The sequence below is a fragment of the Laccaria bicolor genome, genomic scaffold, assembly GCF_000143565.1.
Source record: "Laccaria bicolor S238N-H82 LACBIscaffold_145 genomic scaffold, whole genome shotgun sequence".
Taxonomy (NCBI): domain Eukaryota; kingdom Fungi; phylum Basidiomycota; class Agaricomycetes; order Agaricales; family Hydnangiaceae; genus Laccaria; species Laccaria bicolor.
In genome coordinates, this window is record NW_001890004.1 from 15,676 (window position 1) to 31,321 (window position 15,646).

Below are 15,646 nucleotides of genomic sequence, written 5' to 3' on the forward strand. Positions count from 1 at the left end.
CCGGTACACATATGAAAAGTGCAATGAAATCTCCTAGGAATAAGAATGAAATATCCATTGAAAGCGCCAGGCATCCAAATGAGAAGCACAATGAGATATCCTGGGTTTAGCAATGAAATATCCAATGAAAGCACCAGGTATATCTATGAAAAGTGCAATGAAATATCCTAGGAACAAGAATGAAATATCCATTGAAAGTGCCAGGCATTCAGATGAAAAGCACAATGAAATATCCTGGGGCTAACAATGAAATATCCAATGAAAGCGCCAGATATATACATGAAAACTCCAATGAAATGTCCTGGAGCTAAGAATGAAATATATATTGAAAGAGCCAGGCTTTCATATGAAAAGCAAAATGAGATATCCAGAGATAATGAATGAAATATTGCAGGAAATCGCAATACAATATTAATGAGATCACTTAGGCCATTTAATGAAAAAACCAAATGAAATACATAGGGAACTTAATGAATGAAAATACTAGACAAAATAATGAGTTGTCTCATTGAACCTCTAGGCATTATACACATCGCCTTCCAGGCATGTGTCTGGTTTTTATCATAAGAGTGTATACCACTAGTGCTGGTTCCTCCGTGTCGCTAGTGTAAGCATATGTCGTCGTCGGGGAAACACGAGAAGTGCTCAAGGAGGCACGAGCCGAACTCAAAGCAGCCACCAACACAGAGGGTGGGATGATCAACGGAGACGCGCTAGCACTTGCACGAGGGGCAGAAGCGCTCCATCGAGAAGGACTCACACTCCTGGGCTGCATCCTCGAAATCGGCAAGAGCGCCCCTAGCTGCTTGTCAGCATGGATCGGCAAAGGCAAAGACGAGGCGTTCTTTGACCTAGAATGTTACTGAGGCTGAGGAGCGAGGAGACACCGCTCGTCCTCTCGCATTCGACCACCCGTCCCCTTCCCAGCTGCTCTCCCTTTTGCTCTTCTCCTACAGCCTCCTGCTGGACCAGTGCTGAAGTCGTCCGTTTGTTGAGGGTTCGTCTTGAACGAGGGCGCTCATGAGGGTTGAGAAAACTAATAATTATTGGATTATCTATGCTATGTCAGCACGAAGAGCAGTCTTAAGTTCCACTTAGGTACTCAACATACGTTCTATGGCACTTGTATCTGCGTATATCAAGTCAAGCCTAATGTAAAAACTTTACGCGTGCGGGGTGGGACACTCTGCGCGCGGCAGAGTTTCGCGCGTGCGGCACGATTTCGCGCGGAATTGTTTATTTACCAGATCTAACAGCATAGAGGGACGTGGGTGCGACTTTTGTGGAAGAAACGCCTGTTAAGCTGCGTGCGATGTTTTCTTCGCGGTCTCAAGCGCAATGCCAGGTGGATTCACAACCGACAGGGAGTTAACGACTGGCGACTGGTCGGTCTACTTCGTCTTCAGATTCATCAGCAAGATCACAAATTGGTTGGGACGGCTTGGGACGCTTGGCCAAGGCCGCCAACTTCGCCAAGCTGCCAAGCTCGATCCGGTCGTCCGAAAAAAGAGGCCGGATACGAGCTGGCGCAAAATCGGCCAAGTAGCTCCCAAGTAGCTCCCAAGTGACGCCGATTCGAAGATACTCGACCGATTGTAAATATATTTGGGCTACTACTGTAGACTAGACAATTCTATGTATCTACGAGCCTTTTGTGCACAGGAAAGGATTTGGTGTGAATATTGGTAAGCAGTGTCTGTGTCCATGTAGGATGAGAACAGTGTGGCGGGATTGGGATTAGAAAGATACATACCAAAGTTCAATGGTTGCGCGGGGATCCGCAGCGCCCTCGACAGAATCTTCGTCATCAACTAACCCGTTGAGGCCGGCACGAATATTTGCCTCCTCAAATATGTACGCCCAATCCTCTGGCGACAATCGAGATGCGGATTCGATCCAACCACGTGTCTTGAGACCCCAGTCGCTGTCGTTGAATTGAGCGACATTTTTCTTTTTGTTTCCCTTCTCGTCCTTGATCGGGTTTACCCCGAATCTCCAAAGGAACAAGGCACATTCCATCTGACCCAGGGTTAGTATGGCATGTGAGGGATCACGAACTACACTCACGGCGGCAGTGCAAAGCCCCAACCCTCCAGCTTGGGATCCGTATGATCTGGGGGCGTTGCTGGTTTTCTTGAAGTGGTATGCGAATAGATTGAGAATGAGGTCGGATTTGAAGCCTCCTTTCTCATTCTACAAAAGTACATCAGCAACTTGGCCATGATGAAAAAACGAAAGACAAACAGGAGGGGCATCGGGGTCTGCATAAATGAATCTAAAGCCTTCCAAGGCGTGTGGGACGAAAGCCATGATTTCGTCCTTGTTGAGGTTGTACTCAGCAAAGAAAGCGCTGAGGACATCGAGCGCGTTCATTCCGATGCTGCTGCGCCAATCTGTGAGAACGTCACCGGCCTAGGTAGAGGTGAGACATTGTGTATTGAAGGAAAAAAAAAACTCACAACCGAAGTAACGATTTCAAGTGAGTTTTCATGCGCTTCGATGTTGAGCTCGGGGAAGTTGTCATTCCAGACAGTGCGGACGACTTTGGGTGTCAAATCCGAGTTCGCTCTGTAGGCGCATGGCCTGGTAGCTGCGAAATCCATGAAGGATGCGCGTCTGTGCTTGCGCCACCTTGCGTGGTAGGCAGCATACTGTGGACCACCAGGGAAAGGGAGATCACTAACAGTATACTTGACGCGCTTTGTTCGACCGGTGGTGTCAAGATTGGTGACGGATTTCTCAACAATCTTGATGGCAGCCTGCCATTCATTAATTATCCATTGTTGAATATGTACGGACAACGAAAACTCACTGGCGTTGCCTTTTGACTGTCCTTCACCTTCACCATCGATGGTTTGGAAGCTCGGATAGCTGCCAGGGCCTCAGAAGAATCTTCGCGATCGAACTCTCCTTCAACGAGGACTTCGGCTTCGGCTTCTTTGGCGGGGGCTGATTTCTGAGTAGAGGCGGGCGTAGTCTTGTAGTTCACAAGCTTTTTCCAATTCGCCATGAGGCCCCCTTCGGATTTTTTACCACGTTTTGCACTACTTTGACAATGAGACGTTGAAGTGAATGATAAGAGACACATGCCTGGGTGCATCATCGACTGCCAGGTCCTTCAGATTGCGCTTGTTTGATAATGGTTCTACCACTGCACCGGAACCGGGGGCTTCCTGACGTAGACCTTGGACTTGAAGACGAAACGTTCCGTGAGGAGGCTTGAGAGAGTAAGTGAGGAAAGGGATGATGCGTGATTTTAGAGTCACCTTTGGAGCCGATTTCCCTTTTTTGGTGCGTGATGGAGGCAGTGCTTCCATCTCGTCCTCGCTTGCCTCACTCTTGTTTTGTTCCATGACAAACTCCTCATCTTCATCCTGCTCACCGACTGCCATCCCATCGCTTTCGCTGTCGGCTGTGGACTCAGGTGGTAAGTAGTCATTGCCCTCCGATAAACCACCGTCGTTGGTCTCAGGCTGATCATCAACACCAGGCTCCGACCTCATCGAAATGCTGGATGGTGGGCGTGTAACTCTGTAAGTAAGTCCCCTAATGCGAATTCCACCATCATCTGTTGAGACCCCCCCTGTAGGAACTGGGGCAACAGCAGGAGGGGCAGTGGGTTGAGACTAAAACAAGTTTAGATTGATGGGTACGTATAGAAAACGAGAACCTGCCTGTTTGACTGAAGCTGACATGTGAAGGTCAGGACGGATTGCTCGCTCCATGTTTGCGACATTGGCGGCGCGGATCTTATCCTCAAGTTGGGCAACGCGCGCCCTCTTTTCGGTTTGCTTCTGAGTCTCGGCCACTGTAGCAGAAGCAGAAGTGGCTGCAGCCGCTTCATTATCAGCTTTTACCTGTTCTGAGGTACGTCGCTTGGCAGTGCTACTCAGAAGAACTTGAGCTGGATGCCAATTTGCTTTGGCGCGTTTAGGACGTCCAGACATCTTCGAGATAGGTGATGGGAGTGGAGCGAAGGGGGGAATGGAGAGGGAAATTGTTTGGTCCGGGTGGTCCGACATTTTTTTTGCCTTTCAGACCCCTATTGGCCGGCAAAACTTGCAATCCATGCACATCGATCATCGGGTGGCTTGAGGGCCGGCACAAGAGACTTAACATCAGCAGGATCCGTCAGTTCTTCCATTTGTTGTCGTTCACTCATGGTCCTTATTTCTTGCCCAGAAGAAGGCTGCCCCACTCGTGTCAAATCTCAGCGGGGGCTCACTTATCATCTCCGCTCTGTCCACAGAAACTCGAATCAAGTTCAGATCACCATTCCAAATGGACCTGCGACACCATTGCCTCCGCTACCATCCCCTCCTCTGGATTTCCTACCAACTGATGGTTACACCAACCAAGAGCCACCAGAGCCATCCCAGGCTCCTCCACCTACTGCAGAACGGCCCCAGGTACCCCGCCCCTCCAAAATTTATCATCCACATCTCACGGGTGAGCGTTATTAATGGCCTTGCATACTTTTTACTCACGAGAGCCTCATAGCGTTACCATGTGATGCTGACGGCAATACCCTCCCTGCTGGTACCGCCCCCCCACCACGTACAACTGCTGGACCTACCGATTGGTCACCATATGAAGATGAAGTGCAGTTCCGAACTGCCGACTTCCTCTATCGTCGTGTTGAGATGTCCGCGGGGAATATCAATGAACTCTTGGAGCTGTGGGCGCTCGACAAAGCGAAGCAGGATGAGCTGGGCCCATTCAGTTCCTATGAGCATATGTATGAATGTATCGATGCTATGCGCCTCGGAGATGCGCCTTGGAAGTGTTTCACGGTCGGCTATGCAGGTGATATTGGGCCAAACGATCCGTCATGGAAATCGGCTGAGTATGAAGTTTGGTACCGGGATCCCGAAGTGGTCATGTCTCAAATGCTCGACAACCCCGACTTCGATGGACAATATGACTATGTTCCATATGTTGGGCTTGACAAGTCGGGCAAACGCCGCTGGACCGACTTTCTCTCGGGAAATTACTCCTGGCGCCACAGTGTATGTCAAATTTCAATCGACCTGAATGTTTCACTAATGCAATAATTTTGTATCTTCTAGACAAACATTTATGAGAATGACCCTTCCACGGAGGGCGCTATGTATTGTCCTGTCATTGTTGGCAGTGATAAGACCACAGTTTCGGTAGCAACTGGTCACGTCGAATACCATCCATTTTATATTTCCCCAGGTGGTGTTCACAACATGGTTCGGCGAGCCCATCGTAACGCGGTCGCTCCTACCGCATTTTTAGCAATTCCCAAAGGTATAGCTACATTATTGTTCATTTCTTTGACTGGGCTAAACATCTTTTCAGGGGATCGGAAGTATGACAATGACCCCGCGTTTCGCAAATTCAAACGTCAACTTTACCATGATTCAATTGCCGCCATTCTCAAGACATTGCGACCAGCAATGAGTATGCCAGTTGTTCGTCGTTGCCCAGATGGTCATTTCCGCCGCGTCATATATGACCTTGGCGCGTACATCGCGGACTACCCTGAGCAAGTATATCTTGCCGGCATTGTTCAAAACTGGTGTCCGAAGTAAGCACCTCTCGACTTTCACCTACTTAAATTACTAATGTCTTTCAGATGCACCGCACTTCCGACCGGTTTGGATGGCTTCGCTGATCGTCGCTCGCAAAAGTTCCATCAGGAGTTAGTCCAAGAGCTGGACTCTCGGACGCTGTGGGATGAGTATGGGATTGACGATGATATTACCGTTAGTGCTCCCCTTCATCTTGAACATACAAAAGGTTCTAACTACCTTATACAGCCATTCACATACCACTTTCCTCGGGCAGACATCCATGAGATGTTGTCTGCAGACCTGCTGCACCAACTCATCAAGGGAACATTTAAGGACCATTTAGTCCAATGGGTCGGAGACTACCTTTATCTTGAACATGGGGATGCTAAAGCTAACGAGATTTTGGACCAAATTGACCGCCGGTAAGCTTTTGATACCTGTAATTCTTTCTTGGTCTCTCATAGCTCACGGATTTCAGTATTGCTGCAGCACCTGCATTCCCCGGTCTTCGCCGTTTCCCTCATGGTCGACGCTTCAAGCAATGGACGGGAGATGACTCGAAGGCGTTAATGAAGGTATGTTTTGTTTTGTCGTTCATTATTTACTGTCCTGACTTTACGCTACAGGTTTATCTTCCCGCTATTGCTGGATTTGTACCTTCCGAGATGGTGCAGTGCATCGCAGCTTTCCTGGACGCGTGTTACATTGCCCGCCGAGCTGATATCACAGAGGGATCATTACAAGACCTCGACGCCGCCATCAAAAAGTTCCATACCCATCACGAAATCTTTCGCACGTCCGGTGTTAGGCCAACGGGGTTCAATCTTCCTCGTCAACACTCCCTTGCCCACTTGATCAGCCAAATCCAGGAGTTCGGTGCTCCTGGAGGTCTCTGCTCATCTATCACCGAATCACGCCACATCACTGCTGTCAAGAGGCCGTGGCGTCGCTCCAATCGATACGAGGCCCTTGGCCAAATGTTGCTCACCAATCAGCGGCTCGATAAGCTCATTCGAGCTCGCGCCGATTTCGTTGCGCGCCGTATGTTGCCTCCTACCCACGCACCACCTCTGAAACCAATCCTACCTCCCGATGAGGACGACGACACGGGAATCATTGACGAGTATGTAACAGGGAACGTTACTCTTGCGAGAACTCGAGGTACGCACATGTTTCACTTATTTATTTGGATTGCTGCTTATTCATGATAGAACGTAACTACCCCCGCTACCTCCAAGACCTGGCTCAACATATCAACCAACCACAGCTCGTTGAGCTCACTCGGCGCTTCCTTTATGATCAACTTCACGCAAACGACGGCACCTCATCATCTGACATCCCTCTTCAGCAATGTCCTTATCCAACAAGCAAGATCTCGGTCTTCCACTCTGCCGTCGCCACGTTCTACGCTCCTAGTGACAAGTCTGGCATCCGAGGCATGAGAACGGAACGTATCCGCTCAACCCCTTCATGGCGAAAACAAGGGCCGCGACACGACTGTGCTCTTGTTGTCGAGGACCAAGACAAGCCTGGAATGAAGGGGATGAGCATTGTCAGAGTAAAGCTCTTCTTCTCGTTTACTCATGATGCAAAGACATACCCGTGTGCCTTCGTCGAATGGTTCAAATGAATTGGCACAGCCCCTGATCCCGAGACAGGTATGTGGAAGATCAAGCCTGACACATACCGAAACGGCGCGCATATCGCCACTGTTCTTCATTTAGATACCTTTCTTCGGGGTGGGCACCTTCAGCCTGTATTTGGGAGGGATTTTTTACCCTTTGACTTCCATTTTTCGTACTCACTGGATGCATTTGAGGCATACTATGTTAGCAAGTATGCAGACCATCATTCACATGAAATTTGCTTTTAAACATGTTTGTATGTTGTATCTAACATGTTATTATAATTGTGGTGCTTGGCTTTCAGACTCAAAACTCGGGCAATTGTATTTAACGACACAAATCGGCGTAGCTTGGGAGGGGTCGTACGATTTTGGGATGTTTGGCAAGCGCCCCAAGCTCCCAAGCATCGCCAAACAATTTGCGGTCTTGCTGATGTTGGGCTAGGGACCTATTCGGTTTTGGGAGGTCCAAGATGGACGATGAGGAGACCTTGGAAGACCCGGAGGAGATCTAGCAACTGCATAGTTTGCCGGACGTTCTACTGCTGAATCCCGAGCCGAGGAATGTGTTGACAGACAGCACAGCAGTGGCAGCGCGCTTTCAATCTGTGCATCATATTTTCCTTTGCATCTCTCGCTGGCGATTCTCCCCAAAAGCAATAGCTTTTGCCTATTTCGTCGTCGTCGGAAGGTCAACTCTATGTTTTGGACTCACCCGATGCCTTTGTTCTGCTGTACATTGTGCCAAAACGAGCCAATCGCATCGCCTTCTGGGCTCTTTGATTGTTGACATTCACTTGCACATTGCGCAAGACTCGCCAATCACCAAAATTATGAAGATATTCTTCCCTCAACGAAGGCCCATCCACCAGAGGCAAGACGAGGACCAGCATAGTTTATACTTTTGGCTTTCAAGGCTCTCAACATTGCCTTGCTGCGCCGGTTGAACGTCTTTGGCACGGTGGCGCGAACTACGAGAATCTTCTCTCGTGCCGGAGGGCCGAGTACGTTCTGTGCACTCGTGTTGGATTGTCAGACTTTCGAAACTCGGCATGTATCGTGTCTTTTTTTTCCTTTTTCTCTCATGCTCATGCTCATTGAACTTGTTTTTCCTATTGGGTACAGGTGCGTCAAGCGCCGATGTGATGCCAACAAAGCAAAAGGAACTTCGGCTGGCCATGGGGGCTTATTTTCAACCAAGCGATAGTATGTGTCTTCTACTCGGTTTCTCGACATTTCATGATCATCTGGGCGGTCGAAATAGAGCTCTTTTATCTGAGGTCACTGTCTTTTTATCTTCTTTCCCTTTGCGGCCTGCTCAAACGTGGTACAGGAAAGCGCTTAGGGGTGCGGTGGCCGCGAATACACGAGGTAGTAGTCTCTAGCCTCGAAATGAGAATGTATTTTTCCATATTTCCTTGTGATAGATAGACGGGTAGACTCGAACCCAGTCTCCGATGGTAGTAATTCGCTATGTTTGATTTGAGTAAGAGAACGTAGTGTTGAATTCGAAAAAATGGGGAAGTTCTGTATTTGGAATGTGTGAGCGGGTAATTATAGACTCGCAAGCCAGTCGGTACGGTAACAGAGTTATTTGGTGATGTGTACTGTTTGTTGTGGTGAGCGGAGAGTGAAAGGAGAGTAGTTACCGTACCGACTGGTCTACACTGTCACGATTTTGGCAGGACCAGCGAAGTGTGACAACGGACTTAGAAAAAAAAACGATCTCACAAAGAGCTTTCCTCACATCACACTCTCTTCGGAACAATGTAGGTCGTCAAAACAATGTTTTTAATATATACTTGTAGTACTTTGGGAATTTATTGTCCAGTTGGCTCTAACGGGGTGTTGGGTGGTGTATCTTGAAAGAAACTAGCCAAGTGACTGCTCGACGATCCCCGATAGAAGGGAGTGTTGGGATAACAAGATACAATGGGAGTGTGAGGTTGTTGCCAGAGATATTGTTGGTGTGGTGTGTACACCAGATGAGCATAAGGATTCTGTTGCAATCGCGTTGGTATCGGCGTCGATGGCGTAGCTGAGTGCATAAATTGGTTCGGGGTACCTCGAGGTCGAGTTGCTGTTTGCGCGGCTGGGTTTGGCGCTGGTGTGGCAGCCTGAGAAGTTGGCGCTGGTGTGGCACTGGCAGCTTGAGAAGTTGATGCCGTTGATGCTGACATCGTGGGTTTTCGTGCACGTTTTCCCCTCCCACCATCGTCCTCCAATCCGTCCTGCTCCTTCCTTTTTTTTGTGTTTAAGCCTGCTTTTCTTTTTTTCTTCACCATGTCAGGCATTTCGAGAGTATTCAAAAATGCAAGTAACTCAGCTCCGTATGTCGCATACCATTGCCATTGCCCAGCAAGTATCTTTTCAAGCTGACAGATTGAGGAAATAGGGCCAACAGACGAGAGCATCGTGATCGTCCCGTCTTTCATGATTGCACTGGGACCAAACATCGCGTGTGTGAAGTCACGCTCGTAAACTTGGGTACGCCATTTGTGCAATTCATGCTGCACGTACTGTGCTGGTTCGCCTTGCTTTGTCGCCGTTTGCCGCGCTTTTAGCGGAGGGGGTCCAGGTCGTGTTCGGTTTAGAAGGGATGGGTCGCAGAGATCGCAACATGGCATGGTAGGGTCTATTGTAGAACGGTAAGCCAGGTTTAGCTGTGCGAAACAGACTTACGATCAAGCGCGTTGTTGTAGATATGTGTCAACACTTTACGCCTGCACGACGTCGTCTGGATTAGCACGTAGAGACCTTCATCCATACTGGTCGTATCAAGAGGAGGTTGCTGGACAACGGGTATGCTGTCCGTTTGTCCTCCAAATGCGCCTCGAAGAACGCCATGCGCAACCGCATATGCCTTCGATGCTTTTTTCTTTTGTGAGTCCTCGTTAATCTGCTTTTTCCTTTTGTCTCCCTTGGGATTGACAGCCTTTTCCTTAGATTTGAGTTCGGCCTCGACGTCCACCATATATGCCGATTTTTCAGCCAACAAAATGGCCAGCCCTTCATGGCCATCTGCACGGGCGGCGCGTCCCGCTCGCTGAACAAAGGTAGACACTGAGTCTGGAAGTTTCCATTGCACGACCACATCGATGTCTGGTATGTTACACCCCTGTAACGATATCAGCAGCCAGATTGTTCAACTAAAAAGTTCTTGTATACCATTCCAGCTGCATCGGTGCAGATTAATACCCGGACTTCACTGACATTGAAAAGATCCATAAGCTTGGCCCGATACTCATGGGAGAATGCTGCGTTGAAGGGTCTGATGAGGCCCTTGTCACGAAGATTCTCAGGTAAGAGCTCTGTTAGGTGATCCTCGATATCAATGCCCATTGACACACTGTCAGCGTAGATGAAAGTTTTCGGTATGTCTTTTGGGTCCGTAATGTCACCAGGTATGACGAAATCCAGGTCCGCATAGGTATTCATAGGGTGTTCAATCGCTCGAGTGACCAATGACACATTGGGGCGATCGTTGCCCACGTTAAGGTTGGTATATCCATCCTTCGGAAATTGCAGTTTGTTCAGTACATCTGTGTGTATCCGTGGCGGAAGGGTTGCTGATAATGCAACTATAGGTGTTCCTCGTGGTAGGAATGCCTGCACCATACCAAGCTCACCATATTTCTTTCGAAAGCCAGCACCCCATCGAGACACGACATGGGCCTCGTCAACCACAACAGAGACGACTCGCGACGTGAAGCTCTTTTTGCGCAACACGTCGTCTATAAATCTCTTTGACAACAACATTTCAGGTGAGATCAGCACTATCTGGTGCTTTCCCTCACTCACACGCTGATGACACATATCAGCGAGTTTCTTTACATGGATGAAGATAAGATATCCTACGGTAAGTGCTTCAGGCGTACATCCCCCATGACTGCTGTTAATAGCAATCGCGTCTAGCTTAAATTCATTCATGAAGGTGTTGACCTGTAATCTATTATGTCAGTGCCTTTCTAATCTATTGCTTGACGAATACTTAACCTGTTCATTCTGTAATGCCAGCAGCGGGGAGACCATGATTGTTACCCGACCTTCCATCATTGGGAGGACATGTGGCCCCGCTGCTATAGCAGTCTTTCCGGCTCCTGTCCCCGCATGCACAATAACATCTTTGCCTAGCAGTTGTGCCTCAATAGCCTCGAGCTGAAAGGCCCTCAGCTTCCACCCAAATCGTTCCTCCAGTTTGGCCCCCAGACCCTCCAGGTCCTTGTGTGTTGGCCGTGGTTGAGTAGGTTTGTCAACTCCCCTCATTGCTGATCTGGGCTGACAGGTGGCTTTCTTTCTAGACATTTTAGAATGATGGGTACGATGATGAAGAGATAGTTTTCAATGTATCCACGTGATGAATATATCTTGCCTTTCGCCTTCACCTCTCCTCGAATTCGAGATGAATAGTGCCCAATCTAACTTTTCTCCAGCCTTATCATCAAGGAACTCAAAACACTCTCCTGACAGTCTATGGAACACACCACTGCCCCATCTCAACCTTTTTCAATCATACCCTCAAGTTGCAACTCTCGGCCTCAACAACTGCCCTTCTCCCCGAGGGTTACACCCCCCCACATTTGTTGTGTCGGATGCAGCACAAGATGAAGAGACGAATCAGTCATCTTCCCCTCTTTCCTCTGCACCTAGTTCCCCCATGAACACACCACGACGCCGAGCCATGTCATTGCCGCCATTATCAAGCCCCAGTGTAATCCAGAGCAGTCCAGTGGTTGGATCCAAGGAGGAGCGCCTTGCCATCAAGCGCAGAAAGAGTGCTAGAAAGCGGCAAATGACCCTTGCCACCTCGAAGGCCATCGCATTGGAAGTTGAGGAGGAATCGCAAAAGTCACGTCTCGAAAATGTTCTCCGATATCTTGAGAATCAGGATGTTAGCCTTGGCGAGGTGAATGAGTATGTTTTTGATCCACACAATGGGCAGGGCTCTCACCGATGGGATGGTTTTTTCCGCGAGCATGGTCGTGCCACACGAATCCTGAATTGGTGGGTAGCATCATCAAACAGCATGACTGCCCGGGGCGAGGTCCATGAATGGGCAGTCCAATATGTTGCCAATGCTGTTTCACGCGAGGCAGGTGCAATAACACGTCAAGGAATTCTGCGAAAACCAATTATCGACAATGGTTTTGTCGAAGATTTCAGTTTCGAGAACCTCTACCAGAGCCTTCGGAACCAATTTGCGACTGTAACCACCTGCATCTTTGAGTCTCTGGCCACATCATCCAGACAATTGGCTAGCGGTCTCACACCTGCAAGAATGGGCAAAAAGAGAATGGTAATTATCTTGAACCCAGATCATGACCTCAATGTACTTACGAGTTCTGATGTCATAGGTCATCACCTCATCGATTTTGGCGTGTCTTGGTGAATACAGTCTTTTCAACAATGTCACCAAGCGTATGATGGCCTTGTACCTCTACGCTACTGGCTCCCAACGACAGCCAATCACGGTTCTTTCGCATTTAGGCATTTCCGAAAGTTATGCCAATCTTGTCGCAAAGATACCTTCTGAGAGTGACAAGACATCTGCCTCTTCGGTCTCAGACTCAATGAAGCCCAAACGTATCCGGAAAGTAGCTGGAACACTCAAGCAACTGTCTGACTTTATGCGTCAGAAAGCCAGGGATGTCGCAGCAACAGGCTTGTATGGTGTCGTCTATGATAATATCAACTTCATGGCAAAGACTGCTGAGCAAATTATTGGACGCAAAGGTTTGTAATTTACAAATTGAGAATCCAAGATGGGTGTAACAACTAAAAGTACCTTCGTTTCAGATACACTGGAAAGTGGCACTTGTGCTACTATCTGGCCATTGCATGGTGCCACCTTAGACGATATGAGATTGTCCGATCTTCATCAGTCATTCAATGTTGCCCCTCCCTTATCCATCACTGACATCCTCCATACACGGGAAGAGTCGCAATTGTTCCGGAAATGCATTGTTCATTGTATCATGCGCATCATTGTCAGCCATGGTGGTGAAGGTTTCGAAAAATTCCAGTCTGACCTCAACAAATCCCTCCCAAAGACCAACCAGCAAATTCCTACACATAAAACAAAGCTTTACCCATTACCGACTTGGAAGATTGATGAGTCCACTATTGTCGGGAATGCCGATGTCGACGCGGCAATCGTTCGGGAATTGCACCTTCGAAATCAGTCAACCATGTGGATGCGGCTCACACGGATTCTCGCAGGAGATCAATTATCAATTGCGCGACTTCGGGCACTTGCCAATATAAGGGCAGGACATGAGGGAGGATATTCAAGTTTTGGATGGGGTGCATGGATGCCTGGGTTATTCCATGGGAAGATTGCGAACATGCATGGTTTCTTCGTCACGCATTGGGGTAAACCGAATGCAGGTACACGCAATCCTGGCTGCCTCGCATTCCACAACACCCAACTCCACCGTCTTCCGATCTCAGTGACTTCTTTACCCACATTCCGAGTATGCCATGATCTCATTTTCGTGTCTTTATATGCACGAGTTCTTCATTGTCTTTTGCTGGTCTCAGGTTGCAAATCGCTTGCGGATTACAGCGCCAACGTGGACACACTCGACAATCTACAGTCACATGCTACACAGATCCTCGACTGTTACGCAAACCCGAAGATTGTAGACGAGCTGCGGTGGCAGCGCTCTGGGACCCAAGTACAAGAAACCCCTTCTGCAAGGTCTGAGGGTGACATGGTCTTCGAGAATGCACTCCTTTTTTTGCGTGATGCCCTTATCTCGAGAGAGTTCACTGATGCTGTGAAGAGTGGAGATTCTGGTCGGGCCCTTCTTGTCCTCAAAGTTTGGGCCCTTAGTTTTCGTGGTAATGGGCGCACAAAGTACGCATATGAGATGCTACATTTGATTCATAATCTTACCCATGTCTGGCCCAAGAAACTCTGGTGAGCTCTTTTGAAACGTTGTCCAGTATTTTATTCAACCCTGTTTAGTGAGGTCATCCTTAACAACTGGCTACTGAATCCCACCGGCAAACCTAATAGCTTCGTGGAGGTTGATTTGGTTCAAGAACATATGAATTTCTGGATTAAGGTCTGAGTCTCTACCTTTTCTGACTAGCGCCTAGGACACTGATATCTACAACAGACCTTCTACAAAGCCCATGGGAGCAACAGGTCATGGGAATGGCTTGAAATGGTCTCACCATGTGTCAACGCGTTGCGCCATATCGCCACGACCATGAAAGATATGCTCGGGACAGATATTGGAACACGGCATGCACCTGCCGATCTCACAAAAGACATCACAATTCTTATGGATTCCCTTTTCGAGCACAAGGTTTACCATTTGACGAAAGGCCGCATACTGGACAATGACGACTTTCCGGTGCCAGATGTGGTTTCAGTTGGACTACAACAGCTTACAGACGGTTCTTCCAATCCTCTGGCAGAGTACAACAAGGCCTTCAAACGCCTTCAAAACCAACGCAGCACCAACCCCATCGTGGAACCAGAACCTCTCTCCCGAACCACCCCTGCAATTTCTCATGACCAACCTGACAATTCACACGTCATTCCACCTGTAGCAGTCGCTCCTGAGGTGATCAGTTTGGCGGGTGTGGATAGCGAGGGCGAGGGCGAAGGTGGCGAGGAGGTTGACTTTGAGGATTCAATGTTGGATTTAGATGATGGTGACGTGACGTTGGAGAGGTTGGGGATTGAAGATGTCGCATTTGATATGGATATAGGGGGCAGTATGGATGCAGAGGATGATGGGGAGTATCTTGAAGGTGACTGGGAGGAGGAAGCACCAGAAATCGAGCTTAGCAGTGTCTTCAACGAAGTTTACTAAGGTTGTTTGCGCGTCGTTCATCGAAATTTCGCTAAGTCTTTTGTCACAAATGCGTGACCCGCCAAAGTGACAACAGGTTAGACCAGCCGTTACTTCAACGACGATCGGAGTTTGAAATAACGGCTGGTGTCGAGCCTAGGGTAATTACTACCATGGAGACTGGTAGGACTTCATCACGACCAAGGAGAGAACTTTTTCAAACCCCGACATCACCTGTAAAAGGAAAGAAATCCGCACGTGCGCACCCATTAACGGCGAACGCGTTCGCGTCGCGTACACGCCGGATGCTAGTATATTGACCACAAACATATAAAATGAGCTTAAGAAGTCCTCAAATGGTTCAGGCATAGGATAATTTAATTTATGTACAACGGTACACCTCCGTCATTTGTATATCTTCAGTATTATTCATCACCTGAGACCCCAATTCAATCAGTGACTCCTAATCCCTCTCCCTATCTATTCACGCCTCAACATGGTTTCCCTCTCGAAGGTTCGCTCCTACAAACCAGAAGAAATAGATATTGGGAAGCTGGTGGAGAATGCAAACCAGATTTTCCACAAGCGACCATTTGAATGACAACTTGATGTTCCACGCGCGGTTCTATGTGGGGAACTCGACCCCGAAAAGGGGGATGAGGTGCTGTCGTCCC

The 15,646-nt window shown here is 48.5% G+C and overlaps 5 protein-coding genes across 5 annotated transcripts; 3 read left to right on the forward strand and 2 right to left on the reverse strand.

Annotated features, from left to right (window-relative positions):
- Positions 1-1,846: 1,846 nt before the first annotated feature.
- Positions 1,847-3,947, reverse strand: LACBIDRAFT_298345 (uncharacterized protein; the record flags this gene model as incomplete). The annotated part of the gene is made up of 7 exons (XM_001890650.1): positions 1,847-1,993; positions 2,068-2,193; positions 2,245-2,412; positions 2,460-2,759; positions 2,813-3,044; positions 3,091-3,626; positions 3,675-3,947. The coding sequence occupies 7 exons, from the start codon at positions 3,945-3,947 to the stop codon at positions 1,847-1,849; spliced, it is 1,782 nt and encodes a 593-aa protein (XP_001890685.1).
- A 14-nt stretch (positions 3,948-3,961) lies between these two features.
- On the forward strand, positions 3,962-7,170 carry LACBIDRAFT_298346 (uncharacterized protein; the record flags this gene model as incomplete). Its single annotated transcript, XM_001890645.1, has 10 exons — positions 3,962-4,130; positions 4,183-4,449; positions 4,501-5,009; positions 5,070-5,274; positions 5,326-5,554; positions 5,603-5,732; positions 5,787-5,962; positions 6,019-6,115; positions 6,167-6,701; positions 6,752-7,170. 10 exons carry the CDS (start codon positions 3,962-3,964, stop codon positions 7,168-7,170), a joined length of 2,736 nt encoding a protein of 911 aa, XP_001890680.1.
- Positions 7,171-7,200: 30 nt separating this feature from the next.
- Positions 7,201-7,413, forward strand: LACBIDRAFT_298347 (uncharacterized protein; the record flags this gene model as incomplete). The annotated part of the gene is made up of 1 exon (XM_001890646.1): positions 7,201-7,413. The coding sequence occupies one exon, from the start codon at positions 7,201-7,203 to the stop codon at positions 7,411-7,413; it is 213 nt and encodes a 70-aa protein (XP_001890681.1).
- Positions 7,414-8,984: 1,571 nt separating this feature from the next.
- Positions 8,985-11,469, reverse strand: LACBIDRAFT_298348 (uncharacterized protein; the record flags this gene model as incomplete). Its single annotated transcript, XM_001890651.1, has 4 exons — positions 8,985-9,799; positions 9,847-10,282; positions 10,333-11,106; positions 11,161-11,469. 4 exons carry the CDS (start codon positions 11,467-11,469, stop codon positions 8,985-8,987), a joined length of 2,334 nt encoding a protein of 777 aa, XP_001890686.1.
- A 97-nt stretch (positions 11,470-11,566) lies between these two features.
- LACBIDRAFT_335760 (uncharacterized protein) lies at positions 11,567-14,993 on the forward strand (the record flags this gene model as incomplete). Its single annotated transcript, XM_001890647.1, has 5 exons — positions 11,567-12,460; positions 12,519-12,897; positions 12,961-14,086; positions 14,135-14,234; positions 14,289-14,993. The coding sequence occupies 5 exons, from the start codon at positions 11,567-11,569 to the stop codon at positions 14,991-14,993; spliced, it is 3,204 nt and encodes a 1,067-aa protein (XP_001890682.1).
- Positions 14,994-15,646: the final 653 nt, after the last annotated feature.